The sequence below is a fragment of the Podarcis melisellensis genome, assembly GCF_964234715.1.
Source record: "Podarcis melisellensis genome assembly, chromosome: 1".
NCBI classification, from domain to species: domain Eukaryota; kingdom Metazoa; phylum Chordata; class Lepidosauria; order Squamata; family Lacertidae; genus Podarcis; species Podarcis melisellensis.
The window spans coordinates 122,465,477-122,481,933 of NC_138528.1; the positions used below are offsets into that span (position 1 = coordinate 122,465,477).

The 16,457-nt window shown below is 41.0% G+C and overlaps 2 protein-coding genes across 5 annotated transcripts in view; one reads left to right on the top strand and one right to left on the bottom strand.

Moving 5' to 3' along the window:
• Positions 1 to 808: 808 nt before the first annotated feature.
• Positions 809 to 15,935, bottom strand: STRADB (STE20 related adaptor beta). 3 transcript variants are annotated; one of them, XM_081893312.1, is made up of 12 exons: positions 15,598 to 15,935; positions 13,092 to 13,148; positions 11,439 to 11,519; positions 10,270 to 10,372; positions 8,742 to 8,863; positions 8,290 to 8,398; positions 7,090 to 7,213; positions 6,545 to 6,716; positions 4,548 to 4,652; positions 3,765 to 3,991; positions 3,118 to 3,160; positions 809 to 2,270 (listed from the first exon to the last, which is right to left on the bottom strand). In XM_081893312.1, exons 2-12 carry the CDS (start codon positions 13,101 to 13,103, stop codon positions 2,121 to 2,123), a joined length of 1,248 nt encoding a protein of 415 aa, XP_081749438.1. In that variant the 5' UTR covers positions 13,104 to 13,148; positions 15,598 to 15,935; the 3' UTR covers positions 809 to 2,120. The 3 variants fall into 3 exon arrangements, with proteins under 3 accessions (XP_081749438.1, XP_081749437.1, XP_081749439.1); XM_081893311.1 differs by lacking the exons at positions 13,092 to 13,148; positions 15,598 to 15,935 and having other exon boundaries at positions 11,439 to 11,567; XM_081893313.1 differs by lacking the exons at positions 8,290 to 8,398; positions 8,742 to 8,863; positions 13,092 to 13,148; positions 15,598 to 15,935 and having other exon boundaries at positions 11,439 to 11,567.
• A 177-nt stretch (positions 15,936 to 16,112) lies between these two features.
• The window catches only part of TRAK2 (trafficking kinesin protein 2), a 47,693-nt gene continuing 47,348 nt past the window's right edge, over positions 16,113 to 16,457 (top strand). Inside the window, exon 1 of one of the 2 annotated variants that reach the window (XM_081914003.1) lies at positions 16,113 to 16,307. The gene's annotated coding sequence lies outside the window, so the exon portion shown is untranslated. The remainder of the gene's footprint in view (positions 16,308 to 16,457) is intronic. The other variant, XM_081914002.1, reaches the window with a different exon arrangement.

A 16,457-nucleotide genomic window follows, 5' to 3' on the forward strand; every position in this document is an offset into this window, starting at 1 on the left:
ATAAAGCGAGATGAGCACCGCAACCCTAGAGTCGGCCACGACTGGACCTAATGGTCAGGGGTCCCTTTGCCTTTACCTGCTGCTAGAATTTGATTGCAGACCACCACACACTGCTCCAGAGTTCTCATTCTGCCTGTGATAAGAGTGGCTGAAAATTTGTATCCACCCATTGTATCCACTCAACAGACCTCTCCTTAGAGTCATCCTTAATTGGATGGTGCTGCCTATGAGCTACAGAATCAACCCATGATGCCCTGTATTCTCAGACCCATTAACATAGTCTTCTTATCTAGTTAAAGCAAATTTACTGCCAGGGTGAAGTGTCTACACAGTTCTGAAAGCGTATTTCTTACGCATGTCGATTTGATACTAAACTCCACTGAATTCCATGGGATTTGTTCCCAAACACAACACTGGCTACTCAGAAGTAAATCCCACTGAATTAAGTGGGCTCCTCCCCCAAATAAGTGGGGTTAGGAACTATATTCTTTCTGCACAATTTGCTTATTTGTTACATTTAACATTTTGCCAGTGATTTAAATAGTTTTTATCCTCACAGTGGCACTGGCAGCAATCATATATATCTTGACAAATCTGTAGGAAATAAGTGTCATGCAAGTAGGTTTTTTTTTTTTAAAAAAACCCCAATTAAATATGTAATAATGTAGTAGTTGGTTTTTTAAAAAAAACAACTACTGCATTATTATATATTTAATTGTTTAAATTTGATATTTGGTCTCAAAAGTAGTTTTAGCTGACTTATAAGTATGAAGTAAAAATACCACCAGAAGAAGCATGACTGAAGAGCTTTCTTGAAATAAGTACATTTTATTCCAGTTACATTTGTCAGAGTTGAGATGGCAAGAGATCGCAAACACATAAAAATTACTTCAGTAGTTTCCTATTTAAAAGAACAATTGTGATGCTAATAACATCACATCTGATATAACTTTGTGAGGTTACACTTTTTAAAAAAAATTAAGCTAAGGTCTATTTTACATGATCAAATAAAATGTGCATTAATAAAATATAGTTGTAAATATCTCAGTATTAAAAACCCTGTCCCCAAAATTATATGCTGTACAAAAAGCAAGAATTTTGGTTAAGGTCATGTTCAGTCAGTCATTCACAGTACTAGAGCAACAAGAATAGAAAGTGGTCTCTTTCTTGTCAGTCTGGCCTTTATATTGCTGCTGCTTCTTGTTTGTAATTGGGAATTCTGTCTCAATAAAAGGCACAACAAAGAGGACAAAAGTCCCATCTCATTTAAGCATCTTTTGCTTCCTAGAATAGTGTTTGCAGCAGTATACCTCCAACAGTCATGTATTGCCATAGTATTAAAGCCATGCTTCCATTCAGTGGGTCTTCTGTATGCCACATAGATTTCTTTTCCTCACTGGTGCAACAGTATTCAACTTGAGATGTTGGCTTTTTAAAGGCTAGTGAGATGTGAGCCCAAGGCAGTGCCATTCCAATTAGAGCTGCGGGTCTATTAAGCAATCTCTTTATAAATAATAAAATCAAGTAGTTCAAACTCCTGTTTTACTGCTGTTATGCAAATTATTCTCCCTTGATTAGGTTTTGTTAAAAAGATACCTTGCATTAAAGATCACAGCTGTCTCCAGGCCTCAGTAATGGCTACCCCAACAACTGTTGGAGGGTAGATGGCATACAAAGCTCACAATGGTTTGCACGCCAATTTTTTAAAGTAGGAATAGGCATTACTTTAAAGAAGTTTATAGTACACACACACACACACACACAAGCTGAGAGAAGGGAAACAGTATTTTAGATTAACACTTCTGAGGCTGTAAAGGCATAGATATATCAGACATGCCATACGAGGCTAAAATATGCACCATTGCAATTCAGTTGTAAGAATGGAAGGGAGATGCTTGAGAAAGTGTAGGCATTTATGGTAATTCAAGAAGTGAGGGTTGCTGCATTCTGTAGTACCACTTTGGAAGATTTTTTCTCATATAAAGTATTGGCACAAAAATTTTATCATTTTCAAGTATATAACTAATATTTGTATTTTGAACATGAAAAGGAAAAAGCAGCGACAAAAATCACATTAGTTTTTTCCTAGAGAGAGATATCAGAGGTATGGTTTAGTATCTTTAGAATTCCCAGTACACCTCTCTCTCATTTGGCAAAACACATCCAGTCTTACAGATGGCTGCTGAACACACTGTTGGCACCTGTGGCTGGACATGTTGGACGGCAGGAGGCAGCAGTGAAAGGAAAGAACCCTTCGTTTGTTCTTTTACCTGAAATGAGAGAACACAGTGATTTGGAATAGTGAACTTGAACTTGGACACGGGTGGTGCTGTGGGTTAAACCACAGAGCCTAGGACTTGCCGATCAGAAGGTTGGCAATTTGAATCCCCGCGACGGGGTGAGCTCCTGTTGCTCGGTCCCTGCTCCTGCCAACCTAGCAGTTCAAAAGCACGTCAAAGTGCAAGTAGATAAATAGGTACCGCTCTGGCGGGAAGGTAAACTGCGTTTCCATGCGCTGTTCTGGTTTCGCCAGAAGCGGCTTAGTCATGCTGGCCACATACGCCGGCTCCCTCAGGCAGTAAAGCGAGATGAGCACCGCAACCCCAGAGTCGGTCACCTTTACCTTTACCCACAAATATGCCAAAGCCATAGTGAATTTATTTGGATAGGCTCGTTAACTTGCAACAGGCACAGAATTCAGATTCTAAAGCTCTGGTTTACTTTCTCAAGGCATGCAACTATCAGTAACCAGGCTCAATGAATTAGTGACACTAAAAAGGGGTGGAGAACATTTGAGGGCCAGAGGTTCCTTGCTCATTTGTAGCACCTGCAGCCAGATATTCCCCATTGCTGATGAGAACACTGTCTACCACGTAGTACAAGAAGCAATTGTATTGTGTCCTTCTGCAAGCATATTGTGCACAAATCCCACTTGCGGTAGTTCTCCAAATTGCAATCAAACTGCTCCAGATACATTGCCTTCCAGCTGTAGGCACCACAGTTTCAGCCATGTTCAGCTATGAGCAGCTTGTTGTACCCAGTTCACGAATGTTTTCTCGATCAAAGCCTTGGTCTTTAGCTGCAATTCACACATCTAATAATTTGTAACAAGCTCACCTGCTTGAAAAAAGCATGTGACAGGAGACCTCTTGCTGATGGCCTAGATCCCAGGAAGAAAAACAGAACTTAGATATTTACAGTATTAGTACTGTAATAACTTCCCCTTCTCTTGTTGCCTATTACAGGGTCAGTCAATAGAAAGAAAAATCAAGCATAGGTATTCCATTTTAAGTAAGCTCCCCACTTGTTAAAATTGCTCATTTTCAAAATAACATAAACCCTGCAAAAAGTGTAGCTTCCGGCTCCTCATATGTGGATATTTTAAAATTGGGACTATCAACTGACTGTAGAATTTAATCAATTAACTGCCTCTTGAACTGATTAAATATATAGCTACACTTAAGTTAGAAAGGGTCATTTTGACATTTTCCAAAATAGCTTTTAAAATGCAAGGAAAGTGTGACCATATTGCCCACTTACCAATCAACTAAAAGTTTTAGGTGCATCCACACCAAAAATTACATATCTATTTGCACTGTGAGTGAACAAAATATACATTTATGTACTGCATCTATGTGAAATATACAGAGGGAAGTTCTTGATAACTTCGAGCTCATGTATAAAACAAAGTTTTCAAGCAATTAGAAAGCTCTTTGAACCCCATACAAATATTAACTGCAGCAACTCAATTCTAACAGCCTTACCTTTTCTCTGGGTCCTGTTGCAAACAGAGTTCTATCAAGTTATGGAAAGCTGGGGAGAAAGTTTTTGGTGGAGTCTGCAATCTCTCACTTGTCATTGTGTGTGTCATACTTTCACCAATTCCAGAGTCAATCCCTGATCGAGAATTTTTTATCCTGGATTCACCACGCGGAAAAGTATTTATAGCCCAAGGACAATAAGAGGGACCTTTCAGCTTCTGCAGCAGCATCTGAAAGAAAATGTCCGTTGACTGTCTTAGCCCCACCTGTACACCTCAAATGTACACCTGTTTAATTTCTGGGTCAGTAGGGGTACTTTCAGTGTAAATATTTCGGGGGGGGGCATGATTCTAAAATGTGCACCTTTTATCAAAGCTGTTTACTGCCACTCCCCTATCTCATGTTGCTTCTGAATCCAATCAATTATCTATATTATAGTGTCACAAAGCTACACAGCCAACTAAGAGCGAACAATCCAATCAGAGTGAGGGCGATGCTTCTTAGACTAGACAATCAGGGAAGATGTAACAAACTTGGCACAAACACTATTCAAAACAATGCTTCCTGAATAGGTAAACATTTCTGAACCACATTTTTAAAAAATAGAGCACCAGAAAGGATGCATTTTGATGTTTGCAAATATGCTGAAACACATACATTTTAGAAATATTACAACAGAGGAAGTCTTATTGCATTAGGTAGCTAGGTGTTCGAGATCCTCAAAATTGGCACCTCTCTTTTCGTGACATTGTTATCGGTCAAAAGTTGAAGAGTTTTGTGCCTTACCTGCGTCCGAGGTATATCCTGAAAAGGTACGTGCCCATTAGCTAGTTCACATGCTGTAATGCCCACACTATAGATGTCAGACTTCACATTATAGCCATACATATCCTATGGAAGAAGACATTGCATTCATAACTGCTGAATACATGCCAGTGTGCCATGAATTGAAATAAACATGCATATTCAACTATTAAAAGTTGGTGGGTTTTTTTGAAAAAAGATACCCTACAAATTTAAATAAAAATAAGCCTGTTGCTACATTCAAGCCCTGAAGCACACAACGTTATGCCCTTTGAGTATGGTACTGGTCTTAACACAACTGCACTATTTTTTCTTCACAAAAATGGTATTTGCTGCATTTAACAAGTTCATAATACAACCTTTAGCTTCCTTTCAAATGGCTTCATGTGCAAAATGGAATATCAACACCATAAAATACAGCTATGGTCTTCAGTGCTGTTTTATACTGAAAATCGGTACTAAGGTTAATCATATTTACACTGAAATAGCTGAAACTGTAAGAAGCTAGAAATTAATTTATGTGCCAGTTCTGCCAGGCTGCATTTCATAGGTTTATCACAAAGTCAGAACCCACTTGATGTGGTTTAAACTAGGAGAAAGGGTTGTACTTTATAGGTTGGTGATCACAACAGAGAAATATTGAGCTGGTTTTCAAGTTGCAGTGAGGCTTAGTGCAAATGTAGATCATGACTGTTACACTTTCTCCCTAGTAATTTTGCTCCTGTGCCATGCTAAAACATGTTTGAACCTAGACTCATGAACAAACCATGAGCTGTCAATCATAGGACAAATCTTGGTTATGGCTTGTGGTTTGTCTAGAGAGCGCTAAACCACAAACCTAGGTTTGGAAGAGATGCTAAGCTAAACTGGAGCAAGCAGTGCAGCAGCAAAATGACTGAGAAGGAGCAAAAAGGCCACAATCTCCTTTCTGGGAGCCAGCATGCTGTGTGGACCAGGAGACTACTTCCATAATAAAAGCCACTGTCATGTAATCTGTGGTATTAGTTCCTGCATATATATGTAGGTGTGTGTAAATTATTCATCTGGGTCACTCAAACAAGATCCGTTAAGAATTTGGTAATATTTAACTTGGTAATATAAGTACATGTCATGCCAAACCAGATATAGCTGTATGCTTAGACCTTAGTTTCTAATTTCCCATTCATCATTATATAATCCTTGATATTCTACTAAGGCCTGATCATTTCATTATAAATGTTCTTTAAAATCTCAAGTAATAACTATAGAAGTAGACAGAAATCAGACCTCCAGCTTAATGGTTCTAGTTCACTCCAGCGTTCCTCCCAATAATGTGAGGAATGGAGAAGGATGAAAATATTTACAAAAATTTAGGAGTTAGAATAATTGTTACAGCTCCTACAAGGAAGATAAGAGGTAGCAATCTATCATGTAAGGATGTGCGAAACCATTCCACTTAATTTCAGTAATAATCAGCAAGAATAATTTCATATTTCAACATAAATTATAGGACTACAACAATTTAGAGGCATGCATTTCACATTATCCATAACTTCTCAAATAATGTGAAATGCATGTACAGTGGTACCTCGGGTTAAGTACTTAATTCGTTCTAGAGGTCCGTTCTTAACCTGAAACTGTTCTTAACCTGAAGCACCACTTTAGCTAATGGGGCCTCCTGCTGCCGCTGCACCGCCAGAGCACGATTTCTGTTCTCATCCTGAAGCAAAGTTCTTAACCTGAAGCACTATTTCTGGGTTAGTGGAGTCTGTAACCTGAAGCGTATGTAACCTGAAGTGTATGTAACCCAAGGTACCACTGTATTTAATTATAGTGTTATATAGAACACTGAGATGTCAAATGTTAATAATAAAAAGGAGGACATTAAGTAATTAAGATTAGTTTTTATAAGGCACAATTAGAATTCTTAGATGCAATCTGTGCCAATACGTATTTTCTGCACGACTGCTCAGCCACAGTGAACTGCATCATATACTGACCTGCCTCAGTAGTTCAGGACTCAGCCAGGGAAGCATTGATGCACTGAACTGGGGGAAGTCATACACAGCTTTTAACCGTTTCCCACTGCTCACTAGGCTGCAAAGATGGTTTAATCCAGAAAGATACACCAGGCCATCCCCTGAAATCAGTATATGGCTAGCTTTAATACTTCTGAAAGACATAACAAGTGATGGTTTAGTTAGATTAAGAGAAAAACAAGATTCTAACACACATACAGGATTGTTCATATGAAGAGTCATTACCCTGCATTGCATAAGAAAGTGAGTGTATCATGCATAATGGAGATGTACATTGTGCTTTGTGTTGCTCTTGACTGCAATGTAGGAATACTGTAATGCCAGCTCTCACTGAATGATGGTGCATGAAGATACGGTCACCACAGAGCAAAGAGTGCCTTGTGCCAACTCAACCGTTTCAAAAATCTCAAGTCACCCAAATAGAACAGAGGTGGGGACTCTGGTCTTCCCATTTACCCTTGGTCCCAATCGTCTGTCATTTTCTTAAAAAGCTCTCTACACATTACCTGTGAATGTAGCCATGTTGGTGCATGTAGTTTAACCCGCTGATTGCTCCAAACAGGATATTTCCTATCAACACTTCACTCATGCCTTCAGGAAAGTAAGTCCTCAGTAGATGGCTGGCTGAACCTAGAAAAGGTGCATGTAACTTGCTAGCAAGTCAAAACATTATTTATGCAATGAAAGCAGAGTGGACATTTCCTGTCGAAATTCAGAAAGGTGTAACACATAAATCTGATCCCCCTCTTACATAGTGTACAACTATGTAGGTTCAAAGAACAATTTTGCATATTATGAAGGGCATTGGAAAGGCTCTTTTTGTATTGATCAGTGCTGCCCCTAAAAATATTTCCGCACAAGAATTTGCCTGTGGACTCAAGAGCAGGCCTGAATGATACAGCTTTTTACAAAACAGCCAATTTCTCTCTTCTTTCCTCTTTATTGAGGTAATCCCACTGCTTAAAAGAGGCAGGCATTAAAGGAAGAAGCTGCCTTGTGTAGAGAACTGAATCTGGCCAGTGGGCCAGATCCTTAATTCCATCGCCCTGTGGTGCTGTCAAAGTTCAAAGGGGCTTATGGTAACCACTGATAAGTCTGTTAACAGGCACAGTTTGGCCTACAGACAAGGCACTTGCAGAAAAACAACTGGGAGCTCACATTATGCTACAAAGGAACAATGTCCTTGCCTACCCTACTCCTGACATCACATATGCTTTGGAAGAAATGGCCTTGTGGGCCAAGTTGGAAACCATACTGGGCCTAATAAGGACTAATAAGGAGGTTCCCCACAACTGGTCTATCCCATCCTTGACTTATATCTTGTCAACATGCAAAAGGTACAGGCTTTAAAAATATTAAGCAATATATACGTACTTTTCAATAAACGAGCAAGCTGCTCTTAAGTTTGATAGCTCAAATGCATGGTATGTAAACTAAACACATAGAGTTGCATGCAAAACTGCCACTGCATGAGCAGAGTAGATTCCCACTGTCACAACAGAAATTTCCCATTCTCTCCTGCTTCCTGGAGCACCTCATGTACCCTCAAAATCTGCTTCAGAGGGTTGTAAGATCCTCTGGAGTGGATTTGGGGGGTGGGGTGGACTGCAGGGATGAAGAGACGAAATGAGAGTGGACACAATCCTTAATGAGCCTGTACAGAGATAATTCAATTAATTTGTAGCTTTCCTCAACAGAATACTTACAGTAGGCCATGAAAGGAGAAATAACCCACAGCCAGCTTCCAGCAGTGAACACTGCCCAAAGAGTCATGATATTGGGGTGTCGAAAGGAATGGGATAAAACCACCTCATTCTAGATGAAAGAATACATGTTTTAATTCTTTAAAAGGGCAATGGAACATTCCACAAACCCTTAGCCACAGCCTACTGTCACTCTGAAGACAATCCCTGAATCAGAAATGAATAGATTTTTGGATTGTTGCACAATGCCAGAGATGCAATTTAAGAAAGCTGTCCCTGCATCTAATCACAAGTTTTCTGGAATTATTAGCATATTTAGAAGTACTTTTCTTTTTAATAACCTGGCAACTTCAAAGGGTCTTCATTTTTAAGCACTTTGTACAAAGTTTAAAAATCACTTCTCCTTTTACATGTTAACTTCATAAATATTTAAAATGTTAAAACATCTGTTTTACTTGTAAAGCTTTCATGTGTTCTTCAGAACATCTTTCCAGATCTGTAATCCTTACAGCCACCAGTGTTCCTGTAGGGATGTGACGCGCGAGGTAGATTGAAGTTAAGTTGCTGCATCCCCTTCCTATTAGAAAAACAGAAGTTGATCACTTTAACAACTTTGCAATGTTTCTTAGTTACTGCTTTATCATTTAGCATTCGTACAATCCCAATATTCAAGGCAGATACTGACAGAATATGAAGAAAAAGCTGTTCTGAGAATGCACATAAGGAATCAGCTAGAAGAAGAGGAGTTTGGATTTGATATCCCGCTTTATCACTACCCTAAGGAGTCTCAAAGCGGCTAACATTCTCCTTACCCTTCCTCCTCCACAACAAACACTCTGTGAGGTAAGTGAGGCTGAGAGACTTCAGAGAAGTGTGACTAGCCCAAGATCACCTAGCAGTTGCATGTGGAGGAGCAGGGAAGCGAACCCGGTTCACCAGATTACGAGTCCACTGCTCTTAACCACTACACCACACTGGCTAATCTGAGCAACCAAAAAAGACACTGCTCCAAGTCTGGCTTTGACTTAGCTCAACTATCACAGGGTTTTGGAATAGATTCTATGTCTAGGAGCTAATTTATCAGAATCCAAGGAACAGCTACCAAGTGCCATCAAACCATTTTTACAAGGTCAAGCTGAGTGCTAAATGACAAAGATTGATATCTTCAAAAGGATAGCAATACTCTTTAGCTTGCATACAGGAAAGCACAGCAATGGACAGTATATACACAACATGTGAAACACATTTCGGCAGTGATTAAATGAAAGTGTTGGCAGAAAAGCAAACTGGGGATTGAGAAAAAAATCAATTCAAATCAATTTGAAAATAGGCTTCTGCCTCATGGTGCCACAAGTGGTACCCTCCCATCAGTCCCAGAGTAACCACTGGCAACAACTAACATTGGCTGGCCATTAAAACGCAAAGGCAAAACACAAAGGTGTTGCTCTGCTTCAAAAGGAGAACATTCCCATGAACAATGGCAATGAATAGATTTTCATCAGAGGACAATGCAAACTTGCACTTTCCTCAAGTAAAAAGAAGGGGCTAGATGCATTCCCTGGCTAAGAGACAGAGAGAGAACAGGGTAGCAGTCTGCAGCATCTTTGGAAGACGAAGTTATCACTTACACCACTGCAGCTACTATGTTTCATAAGGGCATTGATGCCTGATATTTTAATCACAAAGAAAACAAGCAGTCAGATGGAGCTAGATGGAACAGAACAAGCAAATATTAAGATCAATTAAAAATGTTGTATGACTCAAATGTATTGGCCAAACATTGGCAAAACACTGGATTTTCACACCAGGGAACAATATTGTCCAGTTTTCTAAAGATCTCTCAACCAGACAAGGTAGGAAGATAAGGTACTTGTAAATCACCCTCCCTATAAGCCTTTTTTCAGCTGAAGAATGGTGTATAAAAACGCTTTCAATTATAAAAATAGGAAATAGCGTATTTCAGATTACAAACTAGTCAGTTACCTATTTCCACCTGGATATCATAATGGGATACATCCGAGGACCATGATATTTCTTCATCTCCTCTTTGAGCTGATTGTCCCCAATATAAAGCAGGTTCATCTGTCTGATTAGAAAAAAGACACACACTTTTATAGAACTGCAGTGAGCAGTGTAACTTCAATGTTAATCTTGCAGATCTGCCAGCCTATACATCTTCCAGAAGCACGACAAGGTCTTTTTCTATTGCCATTGCTTTTGGTGTCAGAGGGTGAATTAGTCATAAAGGAGACTTCACCCCACACAGCATATGAGAAATAAGAGTAAGAAAATTAAATACTGCATTTCCTACTATATCAGACAGTAAAAACCATATACCATGTTTTTAAATTGTATTTCCACTTCTATTATATTCAGGAACTGTGCCAAGTTACAGTACCATGTGCTGCTTGACTTAGTGTCCATCCATCCATCAAGCATTACAGCGTTACTTATGTGCTGCTACTTGCAAATGCAGCCAAATTAATATATTTTATTTTTAAAATGTATAAATTGCTTTTCCCAGAAACATATCCAAAGCGGTGTACAGGAAAAACCAGATAGCCCAGTTGGTAGAGCTTGAGATTCTTAATCTCAGGGTTGTGAGTTTGAGCCCCAGGTTGGGTGAAGGATTCCTACATTGCAGGGTTTTAGACTAGATGAGCAATGGTCCCTTCCAGCTCTGCAATCCTATGATTCTAACTCATGGAACAGCAGCACTATAAAACCAAAGCAGAGAAATTAACTGGTTCCACAATCCAAATTATGTACTCTTGCTATGGTTCACCAGAAATTCTCAGCTGTGGAAGGAAAAATTTCTCATGTTGCATGCAGAAAGCTCTGCTTGGCTTAGCTGGCAACGGGAGCCCTGTGAAGGATTCTGAATCACAGTAATGTGGCTCTCCTTAATTCAGATATATCTATAATGGATATGCCTCTCCATGTAATTGTCTCAAAAACACTCTGAGGAACTGGCTCTTATTTCTTATTGTCGGGCTGATGACTATTCTCTGCTGAGAACAGAGGTACCATTTGGAAACATACCAAAGACAGCAGAAAATAAGTGGCGCGAGCTCTGCTTCAAGAATGCAGACATAATTGTACTAGGACTAACACTAGTGAAACAGGTCAAGTTAATATACATTTTCCCTTACCAAGTCTTGAGTGCTGCTGCCTTCTGATTGCTTTTCTGCTCCAATGGATTCAATTCGTGTCCGTAGAATACAGGAACAGTCCTTGAAAAGCATAACAGTCAATAAGAGCTCCATCCATTATATTTTAACAGCTTTGTTACCAGGTGACCTATAATGATGGGCAGCTGGAACCTCATAAAACAGTAACAAAGTAAAAACCTACCCCAGACTATCCAGAATCTCTGGACAATTAACACCATTTTGAAAAATCATGACCAAGTATGATTTCTCCAAATAATCTACAGTCGTACCTTGGCTCCCGAATGCCTTGGGAATCCAGTGTTCTGGCTCCTGAATGATCAAAAATCGGAAGTGAGTTCTGATTTTCAAACGTTCTTTTGGAAGCCAAACGTCCGACGGGGGTTCTGATTGGCTGCAGGAGCTTACTGCAGCCAATCAGAAGCCATGATTTGGAAGTCGAACGTTTGGAAGTCGAACAAACTTCCAGAACGGATTCTATTCAACTTCCGAGGTACAACTGTATTGCAGCCTTTGGCTCTTCTTTGAACAATGGTCCATATAGGCTGTGTATACACCAAAGTGTTAATGTGTGTGGGTCACTCAGATCCAATTTTTCCATGGGCACTTATGTGCATCTTTGAGTGCTTTCAACTGAATGCTATCTCGGTATTTCCCATGCACACACTGTGTTGTTGTCCCCTCCCCTCAGTTAGTACTTCCCCACCTTCCCTGAGTCCCAGAAACCTGAGGTCCACTACAGGCATGTGCAGAGGCTATGGTTTACCTGTGTACACAGCCAATTTTTTATTTTTATTATACAAGTTTTTCCAATACAGTAGTCCACACTTGCACAAACAACAAATTTAAAAAAATTAAAAGGACATGGATGTTAAGACTGGTCCCAACAGCAGCCAACCAAGAAGAACTTTACCAATGGAAGTAGGGTGTGTGGCAATAGATGGTACCCAGAAAAGCCCCACATTAAAAAAACAAAAAACAAGCCACACAATGAACTTCAGTATATCCAGTTGAGCAACATGATTTTATGCTGGATCTTTTTGTTACCACGTTATCTGCAGCTCAGCAAAGTTCAAATTAAAGGGGGGGGGTGCAGGCTGCCAGTTGAATGAAAACATTATATGGATGATGCGAAAAACAGGCACACACCTGGGATGCCTCAAACCCTTGTTGAACTGGAAACTATATACAATCACAGAATCGAGATCTCCCTATTGGTCTTCAGTATTGAATGAAGCCTGGCAGCTGTGTGCTTTTGAGCCAAAACTTGGGCCACTATGTTTAGGTGCAGATATAAAAGCAGCCATTGAATCCATAGTAGCCCATTCTTAAAACCCAAAGAATACTCCATATAAAAGTGAAGCAGAGCAGGCCTGAGTTGTGCCCTCTATGGACAACAGTTGAAGAACTCACATTTCCCATTCTCACTTTGTAGTTCTCAAAAGTAGCATGTTTAGTGAAATGTAAAGGAACCAAAGGTAGTAATGGGAAAGTTATTTTGGTGCTGTTTTCTTTTTGTTTGTTTGTTAAAGCACACAAACCAGATGTATACCTGCAACATGCTACGAACATTGTGATATGTTATTGAAGAGTCCAAACAAAATGGAAGCAAGTCAAAATAAATTATGTGCTTACCAAACAAGACATGGAACTGCCTTAGTTCATGGAAAATATCATGTAAACCCATTTACCCTGAAACAGAACATCAAAATAAAGTTTACATTCAGCCCAAACAGTAACCAAACAAAGATGTCATTCTTCTTCCCTTTGACCATGTATGCAGCCTTGAGCACACTGAAGGTCTGGACTATAAAGGATGTATGAATGAAACTCTCAGAAGGCTCCTCCCATAGTCAGCTTTACGTATGGCTGGTCAGGTTAGAATTAAATATTCTTGCCTGCCACCAGTAGTGGAGGTGATATATCTCTGAACACCACTTACTGGAAAACACAAGTGAGGAGACTGCTGTTACACTTAAGCCGTGTTTTGGGGCTTCCCATGGGGTTCTGGCTGACCATAGAATCATAGAATTGTACAGTTGGAAGGGATCCCAAGGGTCATCTAGCCTAACCCCCTGCAATGCAGGAATCTCAACTAAAGCACTGTGGGAACAGGACACCACATTGGTTTGATCCAGCAAGGCTTTTCTTAAGTACCTAAAAACCTCTAAGCAGCTTACATAGGGGGGGAAAACCCAACACGTTTAAAATACTGGTAAAAAATCAAATGCTTGTTAAATACTGAAATAATATTTATGGAACTGGCTTGGGCCCTCCAAACAATTATTTACCTAGCAATTTCCATGCTGCAAAGAAGAAAGAGCTGCTACAAGTCCTGCTTCTATGCACTGTACAGGCATAAAGTCTTACTTAAATACTTAAACGTACAGGCTTGAATGCAGCTAACTTTTCAAGCGGCATGCACAAAATCTGGCTGCATATGGGATATAGAAACATTATGTGCCCCGTTGAAATGCTAATGATAATTTACTCCAGAGAGATTGCAGTTAGGCTGATCTGGAATAAGTCAGTAAATTCCCTCCTTTGTAGCCTTGTGCATACAGTTGCCACCTGTTGTATATACAGAATTCTGTACTGATACAGTTTTGTTCCCCCCCCCCTTCTCTCTCTCTCTCTCTCCCCCAGGCTAGGGATGTGTTTGAAAGGGTGTGTGAAAAGTGATGCATTTAAGCTCTGGGTAGCCAAACACAGACAGATTTACAAATTCACTCTCTCTGTGTGACAAATTCCTGAGGCACCATCCCATTGGGCTGCAATAGATTGTAATGAATTACTTTGTGTGTGTTTTTCTTTCATTTCTATTCATGATTTTCAATGTTATACATGTCAATAATTTCACAACCGCTATAACATTTCAAAACTCGACTTCCTTCCCTCTCGTTCTGCATGCTCTTATAAAACTGCAGGTTATTACAATAATCCTGCCCATGTACTTATCTGTTTACAGTTCGTTTGTAAATACTCAATAAAGCATTTCCATTCTTTTATAAAAAGTTTATCAAGATTTCTTATTTTCCTGGTAAGTTTCACACTTTCTGCATATTCCATAGGTTTTTGTATTTCCTTTTTTTCTCCACTGGGACTTCTTTTTCCATTTCTGGGCAAGTAACATTATTGCTTGTAATGCATTAATTTGAAGTCACTTTAGCACCAGATGATGATGATGATGATGATTGGGAATCACCCTCCCCGCCCAACGCCCAACTCTCCTCCCCTTATTTTGCCAAAACAAAGGTGGCAGCTCCTCCATAGTGCTACCTTCCCATGCTTCCTGGATTTGAGTTTCTACTGAAATGAGGCTGCATTTTAATGTTGTATTTTAATCCATTGTTTTTATACCTGGTGTTAGCCGCCCTGAGCCTGGTCTTGGCTGGGGAGGGTGGGGTATAAATATTTTATTATGATTTTTTATTATTAATAAAGAGCTGGACAGAAGTCTGGAATGTATGCAATTAAATGAAGTGGTGCAATGAAAAACAAAAACAGCTGAAAGAGAACAATATACGGACAAATCTGCACTCCATAGAAAAAAAAGTATCTGTTTTCTGACATGAATGAGGATCACAGAGCCAGAGACAAAACATGGAGGATAAAATTGCGATATGGAATTATGAAAAACATTGATGATGATGATGAGAGGCAGGACTATGATGTTGAAAGTGCTTTGGAGTTCAGACCATGGGAAGCCAAAACAAAAAATTATTACAATTTGGAAGACAATTGGACTTTTTTATTTTAGTTTTTTATTTTTATTGCATTTGATATGCTAATGATGTTCTTATTGGAAAATTAATTAATGCTTTAAATTATATTATTATTATTATTATTATTATTATTATTATTATTATTATTTATTTAGCCCGCCACCCTCACGATATGGAAACGGAGCGGGGCCTTCAAAAGTTCAGGGTCAGTGGAAATGTTAGGTTTGCATGAGCAAGGATCTATTTTCTCCCCGCCGCGGAGAGAGAGAGGCGACAACGCGGGGCAACCCCCGCCTCCCCGTTGCAACACAAAAATAAACATATAATCGAAACGATAACAATAACCGTCCCTCTATTTTTTGCAACCGAACCGGACCTGGTAGCTACTACGGCGCCGCGCGCGTGCACTTTTTTACCTGGAAGCAAGCCCCGCCGGCCCAGCGGGCCTTACTCCTGAGGAGACCCAAACTTGTCCTGGCGAGGGGGGTCGGTCCTTCCCCGCTGGCCTCGCCTCCCTCCGCCCGCGCCCACCTCACACCGTCTGTCAGGCTCGGGCCGCCGCCGCCCCCCGAGGGAGCTCAGAAACAGAGGCTGCCGCCCGTTACCAAAGAGGCCGCGGACAGCGCAGCGTTTCTCCTCAGACAAACCGGAGGGGAAAATCACCTCAGCCCCTCGTCCGCCTCCCTCGGCCAGCCCGAGGCGACACGAACTGTAGGCCCCGCCCCCCTCCGTGAACGCGGCCTGCGAGTGAACTCAGGGTTGCCGCCCGCCCGCCGCGGAACTACCAGTCCCGAAGTGCACCGCGGCAGCATTTCTCCTCAGGCGGAGGGAGGTTTCGCAGCGGGGTAAGAGAGGAACGCCCCCTTTCTCCACCGTTGCATGACGGGAAACGTAGTTTGAAAGGCGGCTGGGGAAGCCGCCGCCGCCACCGCTGAGGCCCAGCGGTGCTTTCTGCCTCCATCTTGTGACCGAGTTTGTGGCCGCCTCCCGCTCCTCCTCCCCCCCCCCCCGCACGTTGCTCCACTTGGGCTCCGGCGCTCCGAAAGAGGGAGCTGAGGAGGCGGCTGCACAATTGTCGCCTGTGGCCGGAGCGAGGGGGCTGGAAAGGAGCCCAAGCCTGGAGCTGGTAAGGGGGCAAGTGGGGGGAAAGAGACGGCATGGCAAGCGCTGCATTCGCCCTCTTATCCCTGGTCCCCCTAGCTATCTTCCTCCTCTTAAGCCTCCATTTCTCCCAAGTCAGCCCTTCCTTCCTTCCTTCTTCCTACAGCCGGACGTT

Excerpts from the sequence above, each read along its gene's own strand:
- STRADB (XM_081893311.1), bottom strand. The coding sequence starts at position 11,552 with ATGGAGCTCTTATTGACTGTTATGCTTTTCAAGGACTGTTCCTGTATT. Across the intron at positions 8,864-10,269 it reads TGATATCCAGGTGGAAATAG|GAAGGGGATGCAGCAACTTA; the intron begins GTAACTGACTAG and ends TTTTTCTAATAG. Across the intron at positions 6,717-7,089 it reads CAACATGGCTACATTCACAG|AAGTATTAAAGCTAGCCATA; the intron begins GTAATGTGTAGA and ends TATGTCTTTCAG.